Source organism: Manacus candei, unplaced genomic scaffold (assembly GCF_025592945.1).
Source record: "Manacus candei isolate 608988 ecotype Guabito, Panama unplaced genomic scaffold, ASM2559294v1 h1tg000026l, whole genome shotgun sequence".
Taxonomy (NCBI): Eukaryota; Metazoa; Chordata; class Aves; order Passeriformes; family Pipridae; genus Manacus; species Manacus candei.
The window spans coordinates 1,951,410-1,978,208 of record NW_026138074.1 but is presented as its reverse complement, the minus strand read 5'-3'; the positions used below and the strand labels follow the sequence as shown (position 1 = coordinate 1,978,208).

General features: G+C 39.3%; 1 protein-coding gene across 5 annotated transcripts in view; it reads left to right on the top strand.

The window, feature by feature from the left end:
* MYRIP (myosin VIIA and Rab interacting protein) overlaps positions 1-26,799 on the top strand; it is a 212,958-nt gene that overhangs the window by 161,877 nt on the left and 24,282 nt on the right. For all 5 annotated transcript variants that reach the window (XM_051789215.1, XM_051789214.1, XM_051789211.1 and 2 more), the window contains 5 exons: positions 202-282; positions 1,895-2,044; positions 13,846-14,023; positions 17,950-18,599; positions 26,193-26,432. In XM_051789215.1, the coding sequence (XP_051645175.1) occupies positions 202-282; positions 1,895-2,044; positions 13,846-14,023; positions 17,950-18,599; positions 26,193-26,432 (1,299 nt within the window). The remainder of the gene's footprint in view (positions 1-201; positions 283-1,894; positions 2,045-13,845; positions 14,024-17,949; positions 18,600-26,192; positions 26,433-26,799) is intronic.

Genomic DNA, 26,799 nt, shown 5'->3' with positions numbered 1-26,799 from the left:
ACCTAAAGATTTGGGCATGGGTTTTATGTACTGGTATCCAAGATGCATGTTGCATTTCAGAAGGTGACATGCAATTTAAGTGCCTGAATTTTTTCCCACAGTGCCAGTAGGGCGTATTACCCATTTCCCAATCAATACAACTTCTGTGGAAAGGCTGATTTTATGTGATTTTAGCAAATACAGATATCCATTTTCATGCAGGACAAGCAGAATGAAGCGTGTTACTTGCAGGAGCACAAGGAGGACCTCATAGAAGAGCTGGCCACAACCATTGTGCAGAAGGTATGGGATGCTTTTTTTCCTTAGCTTGTTTAATAGCCAAAACACAATGCTTTAGTCTGATGAGCTCAAACTCCACTAACAGCAAAAAGGATGATACCAATATAGAAAGTAAAGTAAATGACAAGTTGGAACTTCAACTATGACAGTATAGGCTTAGTCAGCTACATCTGACAGAGAGATCAATTTATAAATAAGATTAATCCAGTGCCTAATCTGATGCCCTACACCCTCAGAGCTGAGAGGTACCACTCCCTGAGGTCTGTGATATCCTATCTTGGCCCCTGCTCAATGGAATTTTACATCTGTACTTCACTTCCCCAAAGGCACAAAGTTTTCCAGTGGCAAGAGGTGTGGCTCTTGATCATACCCTCTACTGAACCCTGCATCTGCAACACATTCAAAGAAAACATCAACCATTAAAATAGAATTCTGTTAATGATGCTTCTAGATACACACACACAAAGTCACAGAACCCTCGGTGTGTCAGATTTCTGTGGCTTTTTACATAAAGCTCGTTCTTCTCCCTGAAAAACTCACAGTTGGCACTGATGCAGAATGGAAGTGGAGGGCTGCAGATGCAGTTGGCACTGATGCAGAATGGCAGTTGAGTTTGTCTGGACAGTTTGGAGCAAGGCAAGATGAGCATGAACAGAGTGCTGTTGAGCTCCTGGGGTCAGTAAAGTAACCAGTCTGCTAAGTTAGTCTCCTTCCATATGAAATAAGCTAGTTGCCACATCTGTGTATGGGCTGTGGCATTTAATAGTGTATGTATGACACACCAGAAGAGAAACATGTTGTTTATAAGGCTATTAAAAAAAGCCAGAAGAGTAGCATTTTCTCAATGAAAAATAATCTGCCTTCTTTTTTAATAGGGATGTTAGAAGATTAATTCTACTTATTGAGTCTTTCATAGTCATGAGCCTGCCTCAGCCAAGCTTGAATTGCTACCACTTTTGTGAAAAGCTGCCTAATAAGATCTTTTATGCCATATAATAATATTCTGTAGATATTTTATATTTGAGTCAAAGAAAGTTGTGAAAATTAAGCACAGTGGGATATAATCTGTCAGTGAAGGGAGACAGGTAATCGCCATGATCTCTCTCTCTTAAGATGGTGTAGATTTTCAAAAACAAAAATAGTGCCTAAACACCTAAGACCTCATTGTTTTCACTAGAAATGTGTCTAGATGTCATGGGAGCATTTGAAATTCCCCTCATATGTAGTATTTTGTATTTCTTGGCAAAAAGTCTTGTCTGAGAAAATACTTGACACTTAGATATGCTGCTGATATTTAAAGTGTTACTGTAGCAACAAGTTTCCATGTTTATTTAATTCACCTTCATTAATGTTCCTACAGGCCTTGATTTTGATTTATTGTATCAATGCTTATGTGCTCGCAAGCAATGTGACTTCAGATGAGAAGAAGTGCATGCAAGTTGTCAGAATCATCCTTTGCATGAGCTGGAGCAAGAGCAAAGGGAAACTCATATGTTCTTCCTAGGCAGGTTGCCACGACACAGGGTTAATGTAGTTTTTCTCCATACAGCTCAGACAGTACTTTCTGAGCATCTCTTTCCTCTCCCCTCCCACCCCTTGTTCTCCTACCTTACAGATTATAAAGAAGCAGAAAAGCAAAACTGAGCAGGCCGAGGCCGACTTTGAATGGCCGCCATCCCGGAGCAGTGGCCTGGCGTCTGTCGCTGTCTCAGATCAGAGCATGCTGACTTTTCCAGGGAGCCGCAGGGGGTCCTACACGTTATGGGTGAGTGGCACAGCACAAGTATTGATGTTTTCTGATGCATAAAACCAGCAGATTGCGGTCATGCATAAGTATACTGCTTGCCTGGAATGGTATGTAGAGACTTGCAGAGAACAGGCATTAAACCTATGGCTGGACAACCTGTTGCCCAGTTGCATGTTTTCCTAGCATCCCATTGGCCCTGGAAGTACATCACAGACATTGTGCTGTGTTGGGGAGTAGTATGTTTCAGATATGAGAAATCTCACTGCTTGATTTAAATGCTAATAGGACTCAATACCTCAGTGTTTATTTTTCTAAACAGTTTTTCTGCTCGCTTAGCTTTTATTTAGATTTTTACTGAGCGTTATATTTTCTTTCATATAACATTAGATTTCTGTAGTATTTCTTTTTCTCTTTAGCAATCTTAAAGAAAACAGCCACCACCCTCAAACAAAAAGTAAACCCAACTCTAGAGCACCATTTATGTCTTGCACTGTAAAGAGTGTTTCCTCCTTTAACTTATTTTGCAGAACAATGTGTTTAGCTCCTGCTACAAAGCAGAAGAAAATCTGACAAGCTGCATTAGTAACACTTTTAAAAGAGCAGCAAGTAAAAAGAAGTTAAAATAAGCTGTAGGCTTGGACAGGCTGTTTGACAATCCGAGAGGGAAGAAAGTGACAGATGAGTTAGTTCCAGTGCATTTTGATACTGTGATTTAAGTGTCCTGCTACTGTGCCAGTAACCACCTCTCCCCCACTGAGCAGAACCACCAGGACTGAATGTGGGCTATGTCTTAGTTCCCAGCTAAGTTTGCTAGCTTACACTCCCAATGAGAATAGATTTATGCCAGAAAACCAGAATTGCTGAGATACAGACTTGCATTCTAATCCCCCACCTATTTGCAGATTGGAGGTGTAATGCCTATAAGATGCTGCTGTTAACCAGGTGATCAGAAGTCAGGGCGAGCATGTTAAAGAGCTTTGCTCTGTCACTCCTAGACCAGTTGCTTGGAGAATATAAGAGCCAGGACAGAGAGTTAATTTTGGATCTGACTCAGGTGAGGTTTCATTTTTAAGGACAGGAACTAGAGATATATGCTGTTCAAATCCTTGGTCATTATACCAGAAGCTTGTTGTTCCGCATTTGGAGAGTTAAGCTTGAACTCAGAACATTTTGAAATCCTCTTCTAAAGTAACAATTTAGTCCTAAGTTTTTTTTACCAGAGGGAGGTTCATTGCTTTGAGTAATAGTAGACTTTCTGGAAAATACTGGAGTAGGAGAAATGTCACACTAAGGTGAGCACAGCTTCAACACTTCTGTACCCATCAGTCAGTAGTAGAGATCTAGATGTGTACAGTGCTTTATAAGGACACTCTACCTCTTTACAGAGTTTTTTACCACATTTGTCACCATTTGTTCCAATTGCCTCCCCACAGTGCTTTAAGGAACACAAATGAATTTGGCCATCTGCTGTGATTTCTTTCACCTCTCCCATAAGTTTAGTTTCTGCCTTTTGCTTTGATAGGGTTGTTTTATTGTTTTCCCTTGTTCTTTGAAGTGTATAAATGTTTATTTTTGCTTTGCTTTGAACAGAGGAGAGTTTCGTTAGCATGACAAAACACCCTTGGAAAGGAAGCATAACTCCAGTTGTTCCCATAGCTAATATAGTTGTAGTTATGTTAGCCAATTAGACTAGCAGAATTAAAGTCACAGAAGCTCTAACAAAGGGCCTGCTGGAAAGCCTTCTGAAAGGCAATTTGTGCAGAGCAAATGCAGAGCAGTCACAGCCTGCTTTATTCTCATCAACCGTGCTGAAACAACCCAGATTCCTTTTCCTGAGTTCGCTTTCCATTGCACTTTGTTTTCATTCAGCTGCAATTGGGAAGCATGTGTCTGTCAGTAGATTTGCAGGATTAAACTACACCAGTTTCTCCTCTGTATATCATAGGGGAAAGTTATCTTTTCTGCCAACAGAATCGCAATTATTTTTTTCTTTCCAAAACAAAGCTTAGCTTCTACAGAAGCTGGCAGAGGGCTTATGGCCCTATGCCCATTCCAGGCAAAGCTCCTTACACTCCCTCCCAGGAACTCTTGAGTCCAAGTCTGTAACAGCAAATCTTCGTGGGTTCCACTATAATATATGAAGTTTTCTTAGTTCCTAACTGATGATGTTACATCAACAAAAAAAACCTAAACTCTTGATTTGTGTACATATCCTGACATTGAGCTGTGTGTGTTGACTTAGTTTGAGCAGAGTACTGCCTGTAATGGAAAAAACCTTTTAATATTAGTACACACCACAGCTAACAAGGGGTCTGTTGCAACAAATTTATTAGCACAGGTGTTCCTACTGTAACCAAGGTTTTTGTAGACAGACATTGTGGCCACAACAATCCCAAGGGAAGGAGAAAGAAAAAAAGGTGTTCATTTTTTTTCAAAAGCTACCCAAGGTGACTGTTGTTATGTCAGAGTTATGTATGTGAACCTGTTTCCCAATAAGGATTATTTAAGTAGAACTTCCCCTGTTTAAGTATTTCTTTGGTACCTGGCAAACACATTAGGAGAAACAGGATGGATTAAATAAAAGGAAAGAAGTAACAATTAACAAAAAGACAGACATGCAGGGGAAAGAGAGGTAAGGATTGCAAATATTAAGGCAGTCAGGATTTCATAATTTAAAACTGGAAATTTGTCTCAGAGCAAATATTTTTATTTGTCCTCAGTGTAGAAAATAATACATGCAGTTTTGCTAGCACAATAGAGCTAGTAACATACAACATAGGGCAGTTGCATGTTATAACACTGGCCTTTACAAACCCATTTTATTATTGCATTGCATTTTATTACCAAAGTCACTTGCTTTCAGTGTCGGGGGTGCTGTAATTCCAGGTATCACCTTGTGGTTATACCTGCCAAGCAATTTTTCTTTTAATGTCTGCTATTTGCATGCAGCTCATGCATATCAGCCAGAAACTTCCAGTGGACTCTGGAATCCCTGCATTACCTCTCTTGCTCATCCAAAATCACTTGCTTTGAGATCATCATTAAATATATTAAACTTCCTCCCTGTTCCCCTCCCCCAAATATAGTATTGATTGTTTAGCTGCAGTACTATGGTGTGGTAGTGTCTATAGATACTGTCTTTCCCTTTTTTCCTCCTAGATTTCTTTGAGATCCCTTGCCCATGCTAAAAATAGTCATACAAGGCTGAATATTTTATTTCGCCATCCCATAAAAAGAGATGGATGGCACCATCTGTTTCTCATTACCAAAAAGCAAAGGCTATACAGTGTTGGGATAGGAGGAGCTTAGAGCAATGGGCAGATGCTCCTCTGCTTTCTCAGTCCAGTTCCCCTCTATACATCACTGCCAATGAGGGAGAAAACAACCAGTTGGCATATTGTATCCCATTTAAACGCTGATGGAGTGCAGGCACCCTGGTGTGTTTTAAGTGCTGTATTAGTGGTCTTTATTTTACAGCTAAAAGATTGCACATATAAACAGAAGCTCATCCATAATTTATAGTATATAAAACAGCTAGAGATATAGGGAAAAGGAGGATTTCATTAAATACACATTATGATGCACCTCAGGGGAAGCAGAAATTTACTGGTTAAGCTAATTATAAGGTCCACAGTGTACTGACTGTTGTTTATTTTTTCTTCTTTATTTTTTTCCCCCATTTGATTTGTTTTAAACAGAAGGAAGGTTCTGCAAGGAGGAGGTTTTGCAGATGCTCAATACCTTGCTAGGCTTGTCTCAAAGAAGCACTTGAAGAAAATCTTTTTGAGGTGCATTCCTGTTTAGTAGTCATACAACACAGTGGGAGAGTGATTTCAGATGAGGGAGGCATAACATTGTAGGAAGTTGATACCAGCTGACATCAGTTACTACCTGTCAGTGACTCTGTCTCAGAAACATCATACTTATGTCTAATTAATAAATGTGTCACATCATAGGGAAGATGGAGCTTTTAGCTTTTATACATGAGCTGCCATTTGAAGTTTGCATGACATGTATTGCTGGGACCTACTTCCAATAAGGCAGGTGTGCATTCATCCAGAAGCCCCTCAGCTGGATCTGATGGATTATTTGGTATCTTGTTTCCTTCCAAAAGAAGCCAGCTGCAGCACCATCTTCTCTGCACAGAATAGGAAAGAACAGTACATTTTGAGTGCTCTAAAAAAGGGTCTTTTTTATTAATATTTATTATTTGAAAATCCAACTTTCTCTAAGTACTTTCCAGATTGCAGATAACACTGACATCTGCTGACTTCACAGATGACATTGTAATATTGTAATCTCACTGCAAAAGTGATCTGGATTTCAGATTAAGACAGCCCTGCCTGTAGTAATCTGATTGATTTCCCTCCTTCCACTGCTGCAGAGAGATAGGATACAACTACTTTTGCTGTTCTGATTCAGCAACTGCTAGTAGTTTTTAAGGCTCAGGTCTCTAAATAATCAGTGCAAGGCTAAACACAACAGCGCTGTCCTTTTAAAGTTGTTTGTATAGTTCAAGTTTGTACTTCATCTCGAGATGTATCTCTAGCATAAGATTACTGATTTTTGGTTTCATAATACTACCCATACACTTGACAAACATTCAAGAAGACAATTTTGGATGCTAGGTACATGATCAAGCCCATGCAGGCCTATGTTTAGCTGCACTACACTTACTCTCAAAAAAGATAGGTATGAAGGCAGTATTAAGGGAGTAGGAGAGAGGACAGAGATGGGTGGTCATTCTATAATGTTATTTTCCAAGTAATTTAAATCATATGTTGCTCTCCCAGCTTTATTCCTGGGTATCTCAGAATTTTCAGGTCTAACTTAAAACCACACCTAGGCTTCCTGACAAGTCTTACTTTATTTTTAGATTAAAGCAGGGTGTATGTTGTCACAGCAAGAAGCAAATAAACACAGAACACTTAAGATTTCCTCTGTCAGTTGGTTGTTTGAGTAGGAGATATAGCAATTCTCTCTGATGGGTGCGTGCTGTGCTGAGCACAACTTTGTTGATGAGGGTCAGAACAGGACATAAAGGGTTGCATAGGGAACCGAGACACCTAGAGATTAATAAAAAAAGAATAATTGTGTTTAGTGAAGAGTATTCACTTGACAAAAATGGTAAGTTTGTGTGTGAGGCTGCAATTAGACTTCAGACGAAGATGCCAGCTCACCTCCTCCCCCTACCCTCCTATATGCACGCACTCTCCCAGAGGCATGCAGTAGTAGCAAATGGAAATCATACTGTCCTACACCAGAACCAGGGATCTGGCTTTTGCTGTTGCTTAAGTTTTTCTTCCACAAGTAATGTCTTCAAATAAAGGTTTTATGCAACTGGGAAGTGTTTGGGGTTTTGTTTGGGTTTTTTTTAAGGAGTTATACAATGTTCCAAATTTGGGAGGAGGAAAAAAGAATGGGTGAACATATGAGGAACAGTAATGGATAAATGCACAAGGGTACCTTGTAAAGGCACTACTTGAATTACAGTTGCATTGGTATATCTGCCTCTATTCCACAAAGTTCAGTAAACTTGTTCACATAAACCCATTATGTTGATCGAACTATTATATTTTATGCTCCTAACACTTTCCTAATTGTTAGCTCTGTAAGTACAATAAAAGGATGTTTATACTCATATTCAAAACCATATGAATATGTACGAAACCATATGTATGAAACTGAATTTCATACAATATATAATATCTGTTATTATTAGCTTATGAATTCCTTTCAATCAAAGCTGTAGCACTTTCATATGTGAGGCCAGAGGGAGGGGGGAAAGGGCAGTCCCTCAAACACTGTGGGTATTGGTTTAAGGCTACTTGCATGCCCAGTAGCTATAGGTTTACTGGGGAATAACCTCCTGTCTCTCTCCTTTACAACCCTTCCCTCCGTCTCTGGATCATCAAGGTCAGCCAATCCAAACTGAACCAAAATAAATGTGCACCCAAATGTGGCTCTGTGTATTATTATACAGCTGTGCAATTCATCCTGCTGACAGACCCATTCCTGATTAACCAATCATAATTTTTGTACTCTTTTTTAAAGGAACAGTGCTTTTAAGGGGATCAGCTGTCTAAGAGGCAAGGAGAAGGATAGAAATGATTCAGTGCAGCCAGGCTATGTCTGTGTCACTAGTGAACAAAGAAACAATTTGGGCAGACTGTAGAAGGTCGTATGCTCTAAGGCTTTTGCAGGACAGGGAGCAGTCATCTTTGCTTTCTCCCAGCCTGCTGTTTAAGGATTTTCCCTGATGGCTGTGATATTCCACAAAGGTTTTGGTCATGACATGAAGAAGGGAGCTTTCTTTCAATTGACTGTGAAAATCTTCCATTCATCTGCCTGTTCTTGCCCTTTTTCAGAAGGTTGTTAACAGATCCTTTGCCACATACAAGATTAACTAAGGAACAGATGCTTGAAGCCCTTGGTATTTCACTCCCACTGCTAAATGTCTGGACTGCATACATTTGAGCAGAGCGAAAATCACTTCCAGGGATAAATAGGTTGTGGCAGAGTGGCACCATTTGCAAGCTCAGACTGGCTCCTTCCTGGTGTGGGAGTTTTCTTACCAAAGGATAAGAAGCTGTTGATGCTTAGGGATTGCTACTGTATTTGCTACCAGACTTGCTGCTTCTGTCTGTGCATTGATTATGTCCATAAAGCACAGCTGAGAAGCAGGCAAGGGGTTTTGCTGCACTGCTGTCAGGCATAGCTGCAGAATTTGCGAGTGAGGACCGGGGAGGGATAAGATAAGGTTGCATTTAAGTCATCCGAGTTTATGCAGTCAATTCTAGGTTGCTTCCCTGAATAAACAAGGTAGTCCTGAAAGCTCAAATTAATATATACCCCACAGGTCAGAGCTTGCACAGCACAGGATTCAGCTGCCCAAATCCAAAGGTACCCATCCTCAGCCCTGCAAGGGCTCCTGCTGTGGTGACCCTGCAGCTGCCTTGTGGCACCCGGAGTTCTCAGTCCCTCCTGAAGCTGGGAGAGTCTTTGATCTACTCTAAATAACTGCAGAATAATTTACTGTTTAACTAGTTATACCAGACTCCAGGCTGGTGTAAGGGTGGAAATAAGGTGAAATAGGAGGGAAGTAAGGAAAAAAAAACATGTGTGATCCGGAATACCTTTTGTAAAGTCCAATCAGTTGCTTTTGGGACCTATTTTGAATTAACATTTTGGCTTTTCTTTAGAAGAAAGAGGAATTAGCCATACTCTTTTATCTTTTGAGGAATGAAGTAGTGCAAAATCTTCATGTTGTCTCTCTAAAAAATATGGTTACATATATAAGGGAGTTTTTCAAGGTAAAGAATCCATAGATTGTCAGCATTGGACTCAATATTCACTAATGGTTTGTAAAAAGCTTTTCTTTCTTTTGATTATTTGTTTTGTTTTCAATTATTCAGTGTTCAAAAGAATGAACTGGTAAATTGTTATAGACAAAAGATGGAATATCTCTATTTATTAAGTAATAGAAGATGTGATTACTTTTTATTCACCCCTTCCTTTTTTTAATCTTCAGAAATCTCTTTTTTTTTTTTTTAATTGAAGGACATTTAGTAAACAGATGACTCATCTTAGTTCTAGCCCAGTAAAATATGAAGGCTGAGTTCTCTCTATCCAGACATTATAACTATTCAGCAGGAATCCCTGAAGAGGGATTTAAAAAAAGAGAATAATAATGTGTGGAATTTTATTTTGAAACACACATCTTGGAGCAGATGCAAGTAGGCAAGAATTTGTAGGGAACTCATCTAACTCAAGTGTTTGGAAATACTTGCCAATGCTATAACTATATTTTGTGAGCTGTGCTGCAGAGCACAGCACTCCAGCATGCAGCCCATGCCTCCGTGGAGTGTGTGCAGTGAGCACAGCAAATGGCCTGCTGGGCTGCAATGCCATCTGCTGATGTACTAATTTACTGCAGAAACTAGCAGTGTCTGACCACAAGCTTACAGGGCAGCCTTTTAATTCATAACACAAAAGTACACCTAAAATAGCACCTGCCTGATAGGGGGCTTTTCTTGCTGATGAACCAGAACTTCTGGTTAGAAAAGACACTGGGTAACTTTAACTCCCTTCTTCACATCTCATGTCAATAGGTGCCAAAGTTCCTACATTCCTGCCTTCTTTTGAAATTTGTATTTAGGCTCCCGTGTTTTTTGGATACTTTTGGTTCTTCTGCTCTGAGATCTTGTTGCAGTTCAAGTATGTAGGCAATTGGTAAAGATGGAGGGGCATGGTTCCTTCGTTTGATCAGTAAATATCCCTTGTTCCAATGCAAACTGATCCAAGAGCTTACTGTGGTAGCTGGCCTTACCTCCAGGACTTGCCTGCATCCGTGCACAGGGAGAATATATGGAGCACCAGCTTCTCAATCCTGTTCCCTTATGTTCAGTGTTTTCCTTCCTGTACAAATGTCTCCAAGGGAAAAATATCCCCTCTGGATCTACAGGTGGGCTGTTACCTGTGTGAGGAAGGGAGACACAAATGCAGCACAGTAACTAGTTCTGCTGCTGGTAAGTGCAGCAGTGAAGTCAGCAGCATGGACAGGCATGTACAGGGGAGGTAGCCCATGCTGAAGCCCATGCTGTAGCTGTAGGGATGAAGAGTCGAAGCTGGTGCAAATGTGTCAGGCAAGATTAGGGCTTCTGCTGCGTAGTCTCACACAAAATAACTAACTTTGTCATTTGCTCTTTATTGCAAAAACAACAAAATGAGGTCTTGAGTCATTTGCATTTCAGATAGAGTCACCAGTCAGGCTGCTAATTGATTGGAGATGAACTTGTAGACAAACATTTGCTTTTGTGCTCTGAAAAATAAGGCTAGTTTATGCTAATTTAGACTGATTTGTTCTCATGCCAGAATATGCTTCTCTCCTGTTCCTACACCAGACTTGGCTATTGACACTCCAAGGATGGGTTCAAGCCAAACTTTGAAGGCACCAAAAGCTTTACCCCTTCCTGTATTTAGATCAGATTTCCTGGGAATTAGCAGTAGTTTCCGGAAAATACCAATTTCCTTCTCACCACAAAGAGCTTGCAGAAACTGTGAAGAGCAGTTTCCCTCTGATCTGATGCAAAAGTTTTAGCACACAATTTTAAAAAATCAGCTTGATTTTTTAGATAAGCTTGTTTGGATAAGCTTATTTCAGATCCTAGTCTACTATACCACATGGGACTGCGTCTGATTTCTTTTATGCACTTCCTTGTTTTTCAGTGCCTTTTGTTCATCAGGCCTTTCATGCTCTTCTCCTTTTCAAATCCTTCAAGCTGTTGTGTATCTCCTAGTCCTTCTGAAAGCTCTATCTGCCCTATAGCGTAGACGCACCTGAGCCAGCTTTAAATTGCTCGAACAGTGCTAATTGCAGCATTGCTGTGCAAGCATCGGTCTGGGGGCAGGAGTGCCCAGCTCCATGGGCGGGGTTTTGCAGCCCATGCCAAGTTCTGTGTTGTCAGGGTTATCTGCTGGCAACTCTCAGGTTAGTTGAGAGCAAAGTGCAGATGCTGCCACCATTGCAGTGCAGCCTTTAGTGTGATGTTTATGAGACGGTGAGTAGGCACGGGAGAAGCTGACATTTAAACAAAACAGAAAAGTTGTCAAAACTGCAGATTTTACATAATAACAAAAACATGTTACTGTCATTATCTGAGTCCAGGTTATTGTTACATAGACTACTTCAGTTTTTTCTGATATTCTTCTTCTCCTTCTTACAATTCAGTTCTGTAAGTAATAAGGGAAAATAGGTACTACTGATAAAACTGTAGGCTATTCCTTCTTCTAGGTCTTCAGCATCTCTTATCTCTCATGGAAAAAAAATGTGCTCTGAGGGAATATTCATGGTACTGTGAAAATAGTGACAACTTACTGCTTTCAGAATGTAACAACTTTAACAAAAAGATATCAAAGGATATGACAGATATGTACTGGACCTAATTTGTTGAAAGCATGGGAGGTTTGGTAGTTCTTGCTTTACAATGAAGGGAAGTGAACCACAGCACAGTTAAAACTCATCATAGTTCGGGTGGCAACTTGTGGCAGAAGAGCTTATATTGCCCATATATCCTGACAGGATGAAATCAAAGTTAATGAGCAAATTTCCTATAGCAAAACAATTTATGTAACTGTATGTATTGTGTTAAATTATTAACCCTTTTACAAGTTAAGGAGGATTCAGATGAACTTGATCAGTTGAAGATCTAGTTCAAAGTTTGGTTTGAAACAGCCTAAATATACACTTGAATAAAATGTAGGCTAAAAATAGTGATTCATCTGAAAGATTCCCTGTAGTAAAGTCATATGGTACTATGAGCTTATTGTGAGTAGTTTATTCCCTGAATTTGAAAGGAAACAGTCCAATGCATCCCATTAGGACCTGTGTCTTACTGTGGAAGAGATCAACAAAGTTATGCGATCATTGCAGTTACAGAAATTATTTGATTCTAGGGCAATAATTCTGGCTTTTCCTCTAGAATTCAGAAGCCAAACTAAACCCTTGTGCTTAGCCGTGTTTCTTTTTACCAAATTTGTTATGAAATCACATCACTGAGCCAAGGATACAGGAAGATTTGCAGTTAATTAAATCTTCTGCTATGGGTCTCATACAGGAGCATTTCAGATGGGAGGAAGTGCAGCCAGAAAGTGTTGTTACTGTGGCTTTCAAGCCAGCAAGACTCCTAGCAAAGCTTATACTGTCCTGGGAATTGGAGGGACTTGAAAATAGCTGAAAGTCAAGTTCCCCTTTACCTCATCTGCACCAGTGCAAAGCAGAGCTCTGATACAGACGAAGACTGGCCCTTTTGAGAGTAACAGTTTTAGTTAATTATCTGTAATTTGAACATCAGCAAAAATGTACAAAGATTTGAGGGTGCCAACTTGGCCTATGCAAAGCAGCTGAGCCACTTGGAAGCACACTTCTTAATGAATCCCCGGTGTATACAGTCTTCTGCTGACTCTGCTGCAAAGGCAACTTGACTTGATCTCTGTAGCCTTGTTTCTAGAACTACATATGTGATTTGATATGCAAGTGTGAGTTCTGAAATCAGTAGGACACTACCAGCTTTCACAGCTTTTTAAAATGGCCAAATTTAAATGTCTTCTGTTGCTTACCTCTGTGCTTAAGTCAAAACTAAAATGTCTGGTCTATTTATGTGAAATAAAAGGAAAGTCCCTTCCCCTCAATAGTAGTCAGGGCTGATCAACAATCACAACAGTATTTTACCTTATTTTCACTTGAAATGTGACCCTCCTAGAAATAAATAGATGTGCAACTGTAGGCTATGTTGACTTCATTAGTAAGACTGCATAAAACTGCTCAGCATATTGGGTGATATGTATGTCCTAGCAAATAGAATTCTAAATCATTTGACTTGCATATCTATTTCTGAGGAACAGGCTGTTTGTTTGCTTTTTTTAATTTTTAACTTCTGCAAATTGTTACACCAGATGGCCTGTTAAGCCAACAATACATCATCATGTCTCACCACAGTGAGATCCCTTTTGACTAACTTGAGTCACAGCAGTTAGATATCAGTCCTCACCAAGCACATTCCCAAGAACTTCACCTCAATTATTTCTTTCCATTTGGCCCGTGAGAGTATAAAAAATTTCCTGCCTCCTTGCATAGCATCAGAAATGCACATAAATAAGCAATCTAATGCTGAAACAATTCTTCTGAATACATTAAATTCCATTTGTGATGCTAGCAGATCCCACACTTCCCTGGGTAACTGAATATTGATTACGGTAAAGAGTTGGATAATTAAGTATTTCTATTTTTAAATTATACTCTTTGATTTTTAATCCCACAGAGGTCTCAGTCTGCATTCTCCCTGGCTAGTGAAGATACGACCAGTAAAGGACAAGACTCTGCATCATCTGTGACCGAGGCTCTTCAGAGGCAGCAAAAAGGGCAGTCCAGGAAGCAGAAGGAACACAAACTTTCTCCATTACCCAGCTGGAAGAGTGTGGACAGGCTAAATGAAACAAGTAAATATTTCTAGTACGAATAAGATTCTTTTTTTTAGTTCTCACTCACATGTGGAATAAATACAACTTAAAGCAAGGACCTTCTCCAGGGCATTTCTGCTGACCTCTGTGCTTTCAGAAGTCACATGCAAAATGTATATTTGATGATGCTGTGTCACTATTTCATTGAGCTGTGTCATTGCTTATCTTACCTTTATTATCTAAAAGAAGGATTAAAAATTTAGGCCTTTATGGAGTTGATTTCGGATTGTCGCAAAAATTAGGCAACCAGTTTGGATACATTTCAGAGCTTCTAAGACACAAGAGTCCAAGGACCCTTCTTTGTAATCTGTCCTCCAGTTGAAGGAGTTTGCAGCTGTCCACAGTGTCCCTTCTGTTTGCACAGGGTAACTGTTCATGAGGTTACACGGTGAACCAAGCATTGAAATAATTCACATTTAGAATTCCCCCTTGCAACTTTATTTTCAACCCTGATGAATTCACAAATGTGCAGCCCTACTAACTGATGCTTCTATATGAGTTTGAGAAAGCTATGTGAATAGGAACTTCACAGACCAACAGTTTCCCTAGATCTGTCCTCTGTCATCATGTGTTAGGTATGGATGTAAATACGGATGATGGATCATGAGCAGCTTTCCAAGTCAGCCCCATTCCTGAAGCAGCACCCTGGGATAGAATGCAATTCCCTGCTTACTTCAAGATGACATAAGGACAGGAGGGCAGCACCAGGCAACAGGTGCACAGAAGAGTTGGTTAGTTTTCACCCTACAGCTGCACAAGGGGAAGAGCTGAACTGCTCACTGTAGCAGCATTCCCTGGCTCCAGGTGCTGTCCTCCCATGACAGAGTCTGTTTGTTCCTGCTTCTTCTCTTCTAACAGCTGTAGAACCTATCTGACCCCTGTGGCAAGCTACACAGGCGGAAAACTTCTCTTTCATAGGGTGTTTACTGGTGCTGTGACCCCCACAGCTGGCTCACTAGGGGCTGGCAAGCAGAAGCAGCCAAAATATGTGTTTGGGTTTAGTGGAGACCAGGCATGGGGACTACCCATCCATTCAATTTATTTATCTGTTATGCCAGTAGATAACTTGGGATACTGAAATTTAGACAGTTTCAATACCCCTCCTTCCCCCCAGAAGGAAATTTTTAGTAAAGTAGTATTAAAATCTGACGTAACTAAATATGCATCACTTTGTGAACTGCTCATTCAACCCCCTGTCAGAAGCCTTGTTCTCCTGGGCATTTTAGTGGAAGGCCTATTTTCAGTAAAGCAGTTAATTTGGTGCTTAAATTTAAGAACCCACTTCAATCCCATTGAATTCAACTGTTGAGCAATTTAGTACTTAACAGTTGCTTAACCACAGCAGAATGACAAATTGACACAGTTTCTTTTCAGGTGCTCTACTCAGAGGATTTGTTCTGCTTCTTTCATGTAAAAACCACATTTGTGATGAAATTGTGGTGCCTATTGAGCTTACAGAAAATAGCTGATTGTGCTAATATGTGTAAATATGGTCTCACCTATGCAGTAATAAGCAGCTCTGTATTAGGATTCAGAAAACCAAAGAAATCTCAACTAAGAGTTTGAAGTGATAACATCAATGAGTTCACAATTCATTTTGATTACAGTTGTATTGGTTTAAGTGATGACTCAAGAGCCAAATCATGACTTTGTGGGGGTTTTTCCCTTTTATCAATAGTTTAACAATGAAACTTCTTAAATCTTTTTTTCATTTTCACATGGATGAATTATAGCTTATGCCCAAAGAATTGTGTGCAAAATTGATTCTTTCGAGCAAGTGACTTTGTTTTGAAAAATCAGTAAGGGAGCACTTGACAATGCTTGAAGCTGGGATAAAACTGAGTCAGCCTTCTGAATATAGAGTTCTCAGTGGCTTTCTACCCTGCTTGCCCCCTAAGATGTAATCAACTACTACCCTGTCCTTTCTTCAGTTAACGGAGATTGTTTGACTGATTCTCCTGTGTTGTTGTTAAACAAAATAAGGGGATGTGGTTTGGGGGAGAAAAAAGTATGTGGCACTCTCTTACATTTGTATAATGTGCAGCTGAATTCAATTCCTGTTGGAGATTTATATTTTGTTTGAAGGAACAACGTTTTTAAGGAAAGGTCTTCTTTCTCTCAAGATAATCCTGTAATCCAGCACAGTTAGAAAGACTGAACAAGCAGAAGTTTCTTATGCTTGATAGCTTGTATTCTTTCTTTTTCTCCACAATCAGGGGTTACAATGAACAGTTATTAGTTCTCCCTACAAATCTGACTTCAGTTATATCCTCAACTGGTCACTGCTACAAGAAAACTAGTATTATTTAATTTCCTTTTAGACAGGAGTAAAAATTACTTCAGTGATGTATTTTCTCAAGTTTTCTGAATTGACATGAAACTTAGGAAGTGAAAACAAACCAAAAGGATTCAAATGAGTAAAAAATGCAAAACTTTATCTTGCATAGCTCCCAAGTTTAATTACCATTTTTGTTTTATTTTTGGGGGGTTGTTTTGGTGGTGGTAGTGCAGCTCATACTGTTTTTTTTTTTAACCAAGCACACCTTCTTACTGCATAGTGGTGTACTTTATGAAAAATACCAGGAAAAAAATAGTCTTATCATTCAAGTATTTGTAATCATCTAATGCAAAATTCTTAATTATCATCTACAACAGATCCAGATATTACTTTGTCCATTTTAAAATAATGATGTTCTGTTCACAGTTTGAGAAAACTAATGTTTATATTAAGAGTTTCTATAATTTTCTGGAAATGGTAAATTCAAACCCATGGGAGGAATCCATAAGTCTGAAAAGTTCATTCAGTAGGCTGAGATTACTGTGTAAATCTGTGGCACTATATATTTATTAAACTGCTGCAGAACATAGTCATCATACATTTATATTTCCCAAGAGGGGAATTTTCAAGTTTGATTAGAAATGGAATCTAAATTTAGAAAAAAATAGATTCTCTGAGTTATATGAGTTATACAGCACTTTTTCACCATATTTGTGACTTTTTTTTCTTCTGAAGTTGTAAAACAGACTCTGAAAAAGTGTAAGAATACAAGAGCAGCAATGCTTGTGTCAGACAGAAAGCTATTTAGTATTTAGTCTAAGGTACAACAACAGCAGCAATGGTAGCCATAAGCAAGTCTAGGAAAGATTAGGACAAAGCACATATTTTTCATGCTGCCTCTGAGTAGGCTCTGAACCTCTAGAATTTTAACTTATCTAGAAGTGTTTTTCTATATTTAGTAAATGTCAGTGGATATCTCTTCCATGTCCATAGCCATCTCTGTTTTATCCCAAATAATTTCTAGCATCCATAACAAGTTAGGCAGGAAGCTCCATAGGTCTGGTATCCATTGCATCCCACTTCTTTATTTTGTTGGTTTAGATCCTTGATTTCTCTAGCTTCACTTCACGTCCTCTAGTAGTTAGGTTGGAAGAGATTCCCCCATCTCTTTTAGCCTGTATCCTCTCACCCTTCTCTTCTCCTGATGACAGAGCTCTGGCTTACTTAATCATTCCTTGAATGGACACTGTTTCAGAATCTGCTTTTCTCTGATCCTTTTTCCATCTTTCCTTTTCGAGTTGGGGGACCAGAACTGCACACAGAATCAAAGACATTTGCAAAACTCAGGATTTATACATGTCTGTGTACTGATGTTCCGTCAGCCTTTCCTAATAATTCTTTTAGAAAAAAAGATTTGGCCCAAGTACTCTCACATTTTAAATAGTCATCACCATGACTTTAAGTGGTGGCTTCTGAGTAGTACAGCATCACGGCTCTCAGCATGGAAGAGTTCATGTAGCAGCAATACTTGCATTTGTTTGTTAGTTTTGTTGAATCCTCCAACTTGTGTCATGTAAAATGAGCCTTTCACAGAGTGATCACAGTTGTTCTTGTTTCATTTTCGTAGGTCCACCTTCTGTTTTGCAAAGCACTGATGGAAACTGGGTAGCCTTGCAGAATGTCACTTTGCCTCGTCCTCGAATGCTTGCCAAACCAAAGAGTCAGGTATTCAGAGCTTTGGAGAATGAATCCAATGTTGTGTCTGCCTATGACGAGATGGGCTCAGACAGTGAGGATGACTACGACTGGAATGTGGCCTTGAACAAGCTGCGTAGGAGACCTCGACAATTACCAGACGATTTCTATTATACCAATTCCCAGTACGGTACCAAATGGGTTTATGGCAATGATCAGTACCAGGCAGTGACCTCCCCTTCCTCTGGGTTATACACCAATACTGAGACACAGTTCTCTGATTCAGAAACATCTTCAGTAAACTCTTCCCAGGAAGCTAAAGGACCTAGCAAACTTCTCTGGTTGCAAAGCAGAACTCAAAGTGATATGCCCAGAATGGAAAAGAAACATTTCCATGGAGAACTGGATGTAAATTTTAATCCACAGGCAACTAGCTTAGAGTATTCAGACAGCAGTGAGACTGAAGAAGTCCATTATGATTTAGAAAAGAGATCAAGAAGGTGGAGGAAGAACAAAGCAACCTCTGAAGAATTATGTGAAGACAAGAATCAGGCAAAAACCAGCAAGATGAATATAAGTCAGGTAATTGTGTCTGAGCTTAGCAAATGCACTCTCAAAAAGAGCTAAACTAATTAAACTATGCTGGCAATAACATGTGAATCTTGAATGGGAGGTGGAGCATTCTTGTAAGCTTAATCTTCCTCATGCTTCCTAAATGAAAAGAAGCAAAGGTGAAGTGTTACATATATCATGAGTAGGCTTTGCCTCTTTCTCAAATATGCCACTTTCATCTGATCAAAGACATTGTTAATGCTGTAAAATACAGTGCTCCTAAAAAAAAAGAAAAAAAAGACAGGATTTGTCAACAGCTAAAAAATGTTAATTAATCACCTGTTTTGTTGTGCTGTTTGTTTGGGGTTTTTTAACTCCTTTGTTCTTGGAATAAGAAATAACACATATGCCTGGGAATCTGCTGTGCAGTGTTTGAAAATGTCCTGATAAGGGATAAAGCTAATGAGAAGCAGAAATTCAGAAAGGGCTTTTTGTGAAATACAGTCCAAGTGATGTCTGCTTTTAATTGGTCACCTTATGAGGAGTTCTCACATGTTAGGGTGAGTGTTTGCAAACTACCTCACTTTAAATAATTTGTCAATTGATTAACAAAACAAACAAAAACCAAACAAACAAGCAAAACCCCGCAGAAAGTAGTAGCTCAAATTTGGAAAAACTGATCATACAACTTAAAGACAGCAAACTTCTCAAACATTTCTTTTAAACAAGTGTTGGATAACCAGAAAGCCAAAAAGTCTTCTCTTTTTGGAGTTTGTCCAGGCCTGGGACTGATACTAAGTAAGGGATGTGGTTGTCCCCCAAAATTTTTTTAGCAGCACAAGCACACTAGATGAGGAGAATATTGATCCCTTGTCCAGTCCCATTTCCCATGTCCTACCCCTCTTAAATCCTGCAGCTGCATCATCGCTGCAGCAGAGTAACGGTAAGCCTGATGCAAGAAGCTGAGGGCCATCTTCTCTCTATGGCTCTGACAACAAGCAACCTGATGCAGTCTTAAAGCTATCTGAACAAATTTAGGATGCCTGGAATATTTTTTTCTTTGCTTATGCTACTAGCCTGTATTTCCTGTAGAAAGACATCAGTATAGCTGATTGTAAATCGAGATTAGGATTCTAGGATTTCAGCAGGGCATTACTGCTGGGTAAAGTATTGTTAATTCTGTATCTATTCCATCTGCTTTTAGGACAGAGGTGTGGGTGTTTAGGGTGCTGATTCATTTATACACGTCCTCATATATTTACAATCAACAGTTGTTGAAGGGGAGTTATGTATGATAATGTGCTCTGACAGCACATCAGTGGCCATTAATGACTTCTTAGAACATCAGGCAGAATTACAAGACTTTCCAGGGACTGCACAAAGACCATATCTTTTATACAAACTTCTGCATTTCCCTTTCTGGTTTTGTGTATTTATGCACATTCTATGTGTGTCTGTATTCATATTGTGGCTTTCTGGGTACTAATGCTCTGCAGAGCATAGAAGATTTGAGCTCACAGAGAAGGTCCTGGAGACATTATAGAATCATAGAATCATTTAGATCGGAAAGACTTTTAAGACCATGAGGTCCAGCTGTTAACCCAGCACTGCAGGGTCCACCACTAGACCATGTGCCACGACTACACATCTTTTAAATACTTACAGGGATGGTGAATCAACCACTTCCCTGGGCAGCCTGTTCCAGTGCTAGATAATTCTTTCTGTGATGAAATTTTTCCTAATGTCCAATCTAAACCTGCCCAACATTCATACTGGGGAGGTCAGAAAGGCAGGGTGCTTCCAGTCATATGTGATGGCATCCTTCAGCCGCATAGTGTGTTCTTCAAAGTACAAGCTGGTGCAGAAAATTATTCTTCTTTCCAAGTCTTTTGTGCATTGCTTTGCCTCTTATAACCTCTCTGTTGTGTTCAAAACACAAGATTTGGAGCTCTCCCCTTCATTTTACCCTTTAGGCTGAAAGAGGCTGTTCCTGTTCCCTCAGCCACAGTGGGGCAAGCAGGGGCACACTGCCTCCAGATCACACCAGTGCTTTCAAAGCAATGAAGTTCTCACTAGGAAGTTTATGTATGGGTGGGTTTGCATGCATTTAGTTTGTATTTGGGGGGACGCACACCCCTCCAGGTGGCTGATTGGACAGCCAGTGCTCACATTTGTAGAACTGTTACTCCAACCTCTGGTACACAAACACTGCTGGGAACAGGACTGAATACCACAATTTATAGCAAGGATGTTGCATGGTTGAATAATTCTAGGAAGCAATTAAAATGATCACGAGTGTAAGGAATATGATTTAAGGTATCAAAATGAATTACCCAGACATCATTTATATTGCTTAGAAAAATGAGATTAAAGGGATGTCAGGGTTTCATATATTCCCCAAAGTAATGTATTGATCTTGGTAAAATGATTGAGGCTGCAGCAGGGAGAGCCCTACATGTGAACAGTTTGTACAAAATTACAGTGTAGGTGCGTGAAGAACTGCAAACAGCATAGACTTAAAGAAGATTCACTGTGCCATCTTAAACCAGACATAGATTTTCACATGACGAGCTGATACAGAATTTGCAGAGACCATACAAACTGTTCTAAAGCATGTTGCACCTAGATATTAGACACTGAGCAACTGATTATATGTAAATTGAGGTATAGTAACATACTTTTTCAGTACTTTACTGCATTGCAATAATAACCTTTCAATAATATTAGTAATTTAATAATATATTGGTAATATTAATAATTTAATAATATTTTAATAGTATTTTACTGCATTGTATTAATAAGATGATAATTCGTTAACCGTTATGTTTTCATCAGCATTGTAGAACAGGATTTCAGTTTAGCAGTCTAGAAGTTGGGGTTTCTTTTTTAATTTTCAAATTGTGAAGGTTACTTTCTTGTTTGCTGCTCTCCAAGACTCTCAGTGCAATGAAAATGGGCCCTTTCTCCTCTCTGCTCCAAGTCTAGAGAATTGTAAGCAGTTAAGTTCTGGAACAACTGCAGTCAGTTCATAACTCACAACTGAATTTCAATTTAAAATCAGGTATTTTTTAATCAAGATCCAGTACCTAGATTAGTATAATGCTGTGGCATGTTTTTTAAAATATATTTTAGACTCAACAATGGAATGCTGACTATGTGACTGAGAAAGAATTTTTTATAAAGTCTTCAATGACTTAATAAGGGAAACCTGAGAAAAAATACCAAAATGTACTGTATCTGAGTATCTGCCACTTAATAATAGGTAAAAGAACAAGCTACTTTGCTGAGATGCATGTAGAGATGCTGTAAACATAGTCATGAAGCAAGACATGAAAACTGTCCTGATAAAACCAAGGTCCTACTATAATAATTTTCTGATAACCTGATTGCTTATGTACCACAGAAGACTTATGTTCCTGTGGAAACTGTACTGGGAAGTGCAACCTTGCTTTTAATAATGATTATTTTTCAAATTGTAACTTTTTGTACACTCAAACCACTAATCCTCGTCTGTTTTTAATATTAATAGTTATATTAATAGTTGATGTTATTAGTAATAATAATATTGCGATATTGGTTTTCATTATCTTTTTGAGAGGAGGATATGCTGCTTAATGTACCTGCAGTTCTTATATTTCTGATGGAAAGTGGAGTGGCTTAATTGCTTGGAGTGAAAGAAGTGTCCTCGTTATGAGTTTGCTTCTTTGATCAGGAGACCCCACCTGTTAATTACAGTCCTCCTGCCCTGCCGCCAGGTGAGGGGTGAGCACTGTCAGACTGCCGGTCCCCACGGGATGGCGCTTGGGATGTATTTATTGAAAATACCTGCCCTAAAATTACACTGGCTCTTACCACAAAGAAACTGTCTGCAAACCTCACAATTCGTGTATTCTCCTAAAAATTGTAGTCTCTGATTTTTGGTTTCCTGTAGGAAGGGAACTTTCCGTCAGGAGTTTATAGTTTAACAGGATTTGGTTCTGGAGCCTCCAAATCACTACTTTGCTTGCTTGCTTTATTTTGGGGCCTTTTTTTGTTATTGTTGTTCACTATGATTACACTGAGTCATGAGTAATTTCCATACAAGGATTTGGACAGTGTGTATGAGGAGAAGTGTATTTGCTTCTTCATTGTCTGCTGAAGGACTTATGCTTGCATAGAGACACTTGGTTTTCTTTTAGTAAGACTGGGTTCGTGGCTGTGTCAGTCTGCCAGGCCCTCACTAAAGCTCAGTTTTCAGATAAAATGATAGCCCTTTATTCTTGTTTGCAGACATTAATATTATATGTTGCTGATAAATGCAAATGGGAATTTAGACGATGATTTGTGTAATGACACAAAGATGTCATTAAACGTAACAGAAGGAGTGAAAATGTGAACAGTAGAGAATAATGAAGTTTAAGGCAGTATCTATTAAATAAATAATAATAGGAGTACCTTTCAATTTATTTATTTTTTATTATTGTCATGGTTTCTAATGCATTTTTTAATGTCAGTCCATGAAAGATGTATAATCTCCTCACAAATAGTTCACTGCTACTATCTGAAAAGCCCAACACACAAATCAAGTAGCCTACAGTAACAGAAACCACAAAGTGTAGCAGTATAAGATATCATTATCTCTGCATGTGCCTGAATCCAGCTGTAATATAATCAATACTCTCAAGGTGAGTCCTCTCCCAAGAAATTATGTGTAATTCAAAACACAAATTTAGCCGATGTGGAATGAGACCTCTGGGTTGCCAAGGCAGCTTGTGACTCTTACCTGTGCTGGCAGATGTAGCAAAAAGCTCTCTAAGTTTCCCAGAAAATTAGGAAAAAATTGTATATGCGTTGAAGCACAAGCTAGTATTTGTATTGTTTCTGTAATGGTGTGACGTGTGGCTAAGGTTGCAGATTGCTGTTGCCAAAAGAGGAATACCTCCGTCCTGTTTGCCTTCCTGCCTTCCCTCCATCTGCTTCCAGTGTAGTCCACTCTCTCCCTTGTCAGATTTAGCACACATTTGGACCCCTTTGCCAAGCCTGCACAACACCTTTCAACCAAGTAAAGGGGAGGAGGCTTCAGGATGACTATTTCAGTAGCACTAGCTTGTTACATTCACTCACCTTGTTTCATAAAACTACCTCAATTTTTTTATCCTCCTCAATCTGAGCAATTTGACAATGTTGTCCTGCCATGCCTTCCTCCAAAATATATGGGAAATGAGCTGCAAGGCTTTACAGGATTTTGCTGAGCTTTGTATAGAGGTGGTAGAGATCAACCCAAAAGGTTCTGCTATGTGTGATCCTATGAAAACTGGTATATTTTCAGGATCAAGAGACATTGTCTTTCCGCTGTTGTTAATGTGGATACTTTAAATTAAGTAGTGGTGCTTCCCATGGAGGTATGTGTGCATTGCTACTCCAATAAAGCTGCTAAAAAATTAAAGCTAAGCAGACCTGTGTAGGAAGCCCCCAGAGGAATCACGCATGTCTTGCTGCACGATGAAGTCTGTCAGTACGTCATGGTACAGCAGGGAGGAGGAAATGTGGAAAAATCTCCCTCTCTGGACTGCCAGCCTCCCTCACTGCTCCACTAGATTTTATACGTGTATTTGTGAGTTGTAATGAGTTGTTGAATAGCATGCAAGATATGTCTGAAAAAACCCATCTCTACTTACAACTTGAGGAAGCACTGTTATGATAAATACAGATTTTTAATAAAAACTGTGAAATGCACCACTTTTCTACATGTATATAAAAGCATATCGTATTATAAAACTAACGTGGAAACACACTGATTTGAGATCTTATTCTTGATCATTGAACAGCTTCAATGTTCATTTGGCAGAAAAAGCTTTTTATTCTGCAAAAGCTGATTGTTTGGAAAAAGAATTTCAGCACAAACTCATGGTTCCACTACTATTGTAGTTTTCAAATTTCTATTTTTCTTTCAAATCCTGATTTTCTAGAAGGGCCTTCTGCATCCTGAAGGTGAACTATAAAGCAATAACTTAGTTGCGTAATTGATTGAACTGCAAATAATTGCAGGCAAAAATTGTCCAGAAAACTGTGAAAGTGCTTGACACTACAGTACAGTGTACTGTGTGAGAGAGGAGAACTGACATTATGAACACAAAATGTCAATCCATTAAAAGCACTTTGGCAAGTAGGGTTTGTGAGGGAGTTGGCAGGGTTAACATTTCCTGTGAGAACTGGAGGTAATTGGATCATCCATAAGCAGTGCTGCTATAGCTGCAGAGAGAGTAACTGTGCAAAGCAAATCTCCTATTTATGTATTTCCAAATGAATGGTAGAGAGAACACAGCTTTTAGTCTCTTCAGCAGTGTCTGATCCTGTCACAGTATGAAAGCGTAAAGCAAATACGAATAATTTGCTGTCTGAGAATTGCTTCAAATCATCCCTTTAGACCTGCTGAGATGTGCCTACCACTCTGGTGCCGGGCTGAATTCTTCACAGCCTTCTTCTGGATGGTTCTGCACGATTATGCTCCATTTCAAAGAATTCATCACTTTTAGAACCACCTAATTCCATCTTACTTTATGGACTTGGCTGAAATACTGAACAAACTATCTAACGGTTCAAAACTTTCAAACTATCTAACGGTTCAAAACTTTCCCTTAGCAGTCAGCAGAGAGAGAACATTTCCAGAAGGCAGTTAACCACTATAGGTGGAACAAGTTGCTCTGGGAGATGCCTGTCTCTCTCCAGGAACGGTAGTGAAAATCAGGCCAAATTGGGTCCTTATCAGACAGCACAGATCCAGACAATGAATTAGTGTGTACCTGGGCATTAGTTTTCAGAACAACTAAGAGATATTCTCAGATCTTCTGCAAGCGCTGACAAAACTACCCCGCCCTTTCCACATTATTAAATGCTGGGCAGGCACCCTGCTAAGCAGATTTACAAAAAGATTTTGCTTTACTTCTCTTCAACCTCCAAAGTAAGGGACTTGTGATCAAGTCTGTAACACCCACTGTATGTGACTGACCCTCTAAGTGTTTCCCACATTTAAGGATCCAAGAGTCAGAAAAGAAAGTGCTCCTGAAGATTGAACTTGTTCCAAGGAAGTTGGCATTTGGAAAACAGTTGTCTCTGTAGAGGATCCACCTATGCAAATAATCACTGGGAAAACTGACAATCTTAAGCACTGTCATGTAATAAAAGAGAGATTTTTCCGAACTTGTTTCCAGTCATCTTTAAGAAGAACACAGATAAAGCTCAAGACCAAGCAGTCAGGGAATGTGAGCACAGCTTTCAACGGAAAGCTGAACACAACTGCGAGGTCACAGGTTATTTAATTGCCACAACTCACTTTACCTGCACCACACCTGAGAGTGATGGCAGTGCTGGGAATGGGAAATGCCACTTCGACGTATTTTATTAGTTGCACACAGATACCTAATGATTTTCATAGTTCCTTTTTAGGGAATATGAAAATAAGCAGGAATGATAAATATAATCCAACAAGTGTTGGTTTACTGTCATTCCTTTTTTTATCAGAACACTTAGTGTGCTCTCTGTCTAGCTTCCCTGCAGGGTGATCTTACCCATAATTTTCTAGGAAGCTGTTTTTTCTTTCTGTGCCTATGCAGGAATTATATGGTTCTTCTAATTTCTTTGTAGGATTTTGATGATTTATCAGAGACAGATATAAGCAATGAAGATCAGCACCATAATATCAAGCCTGACCTTATGGAGGAGGAGCTTAAATCCAGGTTATTTCAGCTTGCTGCTAAAATGAGTGACAAGGAAACATCTTCTGGTGAAGAACAAGAGTCAGAACCTGGAATGGATCCTGAAAACCAGAAGGAGAGTTTGTCCTCAGAGGAAAATGGCAGAAGTATTCAGGAAGAGCTAAAGAAGGTAAGTGTTCATTGTAGAGGAGTGGGACAGTACTGTAAAAGTTAGAATCCAAAAATAGAAACTTCTGATTAGAAAACTGAACATAGTTGCTTCAAAAAAACCCAAGATCCTTTATACTGTGTCTGAGCCTGAAACCCTTCCATGGATAAAAGTTCAGTTAAGGTGTGTTTTCCTCTCTGTGAGGACCAGCCTACAGCATCAATTTCAAGCGGGGAACTTAGCTTGTGCAACAAAACTGTTAACTGAGCAATATTAATGGAATTATGTCAGTTTATACTGACTTGAGAATCGACTTACACTTTTTTATTTAAAAACATATCCAGTTTTTCTTTTTTGCTGCTTGCTAACCAGCCAGTTTAAGTTGTTT